General features: G+C 37.4%; 1 protein-coding gene across 1 annotated transcript; it reads left to right on the top strand.

The window, feature by feature from the left end:
* The first annotated feature begins 719 nt into the window (after positions 1-719).
* Positions 720-2,915, top strand: LOC109828263. The gene is made up of 4 exons (XM_020395294.1): positions 720-1,678; positions 1,787-1,845; positions 1,942-2,019; positions 2,101-2,915. Exons 1-4 carry the CDS (start codon positions 720-722, stop codon positions 2,913-2,915), a joined length of 1,911 nt encoding a protein of 636 aa, XP_020250883.1.
* The last annotated feature ends 297 nt before the right edge of the window (positions 2,916-3,212 follow it).

Genomic DNA, 3,212 nt, shown 5'->3' with positions numbered 1-3,212 from the left:
GTCTTGCTAACAACAATATTTTAAATTTAGTGTGAGTTATAGAAGAAAATGTTTTCAAAAGAATAGAGTAATATATAACACAATATTATATAATAATGTGTTATATATCCAATTTAGGTGAAAAAAATATCACGTTATCTTTAGACTCCCGTCCAATAATTACATCCAATTCTTTGAGGTTATAATATAAGATAAACGACTCGAATTTTTGGGAAGGAGATAAAGTTTTCTACTCAAAAATGATCGTTCATTTTATATTATACTAGGAAAGATTTGGTATATAAATTTGTAATTATTGGATCTGTCCTTCTCGGACAGGTTAGGAATATAGTAGTGCATACATCCAACTTTATATACTTTGTATGTTTTCATTTCTTAAAAATTTCGGCAACTCGTACCTGTTGTTCTTCGTGTACAATAAGCGTATGTTCTGCATTTTGGTATATTATCAATACGCATAATAACATCCGCACAGTGTACAGGGAGAACAACGGGTAGGTGCTGCCGAAATTTTCAGGAAATGAAAATATACAAAGTATATGAAGTTGGATGTAAGTACTACTATATTCTTAATGGGATAGAAAAGCTACCTTAATAAGTTTCAAACATAAGTCAATGAGCCTAACTTAAATGCTGCAACGTATGTTTAAGAATAGTATAAAATATATGGGTATACTATCTATTATCAAATAGAGTTTCTAATTAGATATTACCTACAGATGAGGAAAATTCCTGACAAGTCATGGATAGATATCCCTAGGATTGAACGGTTTCGCGATCGACGTTATAGGGATGGATGTGAAGCCTTCATGAAGTATGGCGAAATGAACCCAAATAATTTAAGTAGCGGTACAATGTACTGCCCCTGTTATATATGTAAGAATATGAAGCTGAAAAATAGAGATGAAATACGAAGTCACTTAGCAAACTCTGGATTTTACGCTGAATATAAATATTGGTCCTACCACGGGGAAGGCCATACTGAAATTGAAGTACCAGATGTGCATGTTGATGCCAGTCATGCTCTTGATATAGATGATACAGAAAATTTACAAACTGAAGGTGGACCTAGCCATACCGAATACGATATTAACAATGACAGTGAAGATGATATCGTAGATGATGTCCAAGATGCAACTGAGATTCAAGATGTTGATGACCCAGAAGGCTTTGGAGATGCTCATATTCCTGAGGACTTGGATCGTATAATGAAACTACTGGAGGACAGTGAAGAGGATCTGTATGAGGGTTGCACCGAGTACTCCAGATTTTCATTTATGTTGGAGCTCTTGCATATTAAGAACCTCAGTGGAATGGCAAATACTTATTTCGAAATGCTTCTTGATTTGTTGCGGAAGGTAGTTCCAGGAGGAGAGCGTAGCATTCCAAAAATAACTTATGCGGCAAAGCAAATAGTTTCCGATTTGGGGCTTGATTACAATAAAATTGATGTGTGTCCTAATGATTGTATTCTCTACTATAAGGATAATAAAGAACTTCAGGAATGTCCAACATGTGGAGTATCTCGATGGAAACAACGCACCCGCTCTTCAACAAGGCGGACAACAGAGTCAGTGTACATGCAGAGCAAGATTCCAGCTAAGGTGCTTCGCCATTTTCCATTAGTTTCTAGATTGCAACGTCTGTATATGAACAAAGACACCGCTAAGAGCATGAGGTAGCACAAAGAGGGTCGTATAGAAGATGGTAAGTTGAGACATCCAGCTGATGCAGAGGCTTGGAAGCATATTGATAAGACTTTTCCCAATTTTGCTCATGAATGCAGAAATGTCAGACTTGGGCTTGCTAGCGACGGATTCAATCCGTTCGGGGTTATGAGTTCAGGTTGGTCTACATGGCCAGTTATCTTAATGCCATATAATTTACCCCCACTGCTTTGTATGAAACAACCGTATATGATACTCTCATTACTGATACCAGGTAAGCATGCACCAGGTAATAATATTGATGTCTACTTAGAGCCCTTAATTGATGAGCTAAAACAGTTATGGTTGGAAGGTATGTTGATATATGATGGACATGCAAAAGAGTCGTTTAGACTTCGTGCTATCCTAATGTGGACAATTAATGGTTTTCCAGCTTATGCTAATCTTTCTGGTTGGTCTACAAAAGGCAAGTTTGCTTGTCCAGTATGTGGTCCAGAATTTGAAGGCCTTCACTTACCATATAGTCGAAAATGTTGTTATTGGTTCAACAGGAGATGGTTGCCCTCGGGCCATAAATACAGAAAATTAAGCAATAAGTTTGATGGCACTGTTGAGACTAGGAATAAACCACGTCAAATGACCGGTGCTGATATTGTAAAGTTGCTTGAGCATCTTCCAAAAATAAGATTTGGTAAGAACCGATATTCTAAGTACGACTCACTCAAGGTTAGAGGCTCCGGGAAAAAGAAAAAGACACTGAAGAGGAAGAGAGCAATCCAACGGGCATATGTTGATAATGGAGTCGATAAATTACCAAAGGGATGGAGTAAATTCAGTATCTTCTTCCAGCTACCATATTGGCAAAAGCTTAAAATCAGGCATAACTTGGATGTCATGCATATTGAGAAAAATGTTTGTGACAACATAGTTTCAACCCTCCTTCAAGATCCTAATAAGTCAAAGGATGACCTAAGGGCTCGTCAAGACTTAGCTGCATTGAATATACGAGAAGAGTTGCAAGAACAAGATGTTGGTCTTAAGAAAAAACATAAGCCTTCCTCTCGTGTTACGATGTCGACAGAGCAGATGCAGAGATTTTGTGAGGTCCTCAAATCAGTAAAGTCACCAGATGGGTATTCATCTAATATATCAAATAATGTTCAGGTGCAGGAGAGGAAACTCTTAGGCCTAAAGACACACGATTATCATGTTCTTCTACATCAATTACCCATTGGTTGCATTGCGTAATAATATGGAGAAAGATGCATCGAAAATTATTATGGAGTATTGTGGGTTCTTCAGGAAATTGTGCTCCAAAGTTATAGATCTGAATGAATTTAAAAAGCTTGAAACAGAAATATCATTAATTTTATGCAACCTGGAGTTAATATTTCCTCCTTCCTTTTTCACGGTCATGGTCCATGTTACTCAACATCTAGCTAGCGAGGCAATCATTGCGGGTCCTGTATCTTACCGTTGGATGTACCCAATTGAGAGGTAAGAGACTTTACCCAGTGCATTAATTTCATATGCAGTGTACACAGT

The sequence above is a fragment of the Asparagus officinalis genome, unplaced genomic scaffold, assembly GCF_001876935.1.
Source record: "Asparagus officinalis unplaced genomic scaffold, Aspof.V1 AsparagusV1_Un914, whole genome shotgun sequence".
Lineage (NCBI taxonomy): Eukaryota > Viridiplantae > Streptophyta > Magnoliopsida > Asparagales > Asparagaceae > Asparagus > Asparagus officinalis.
This window is presented reverse-complemented; position numbering and strand designations above follow the sequence as displayed.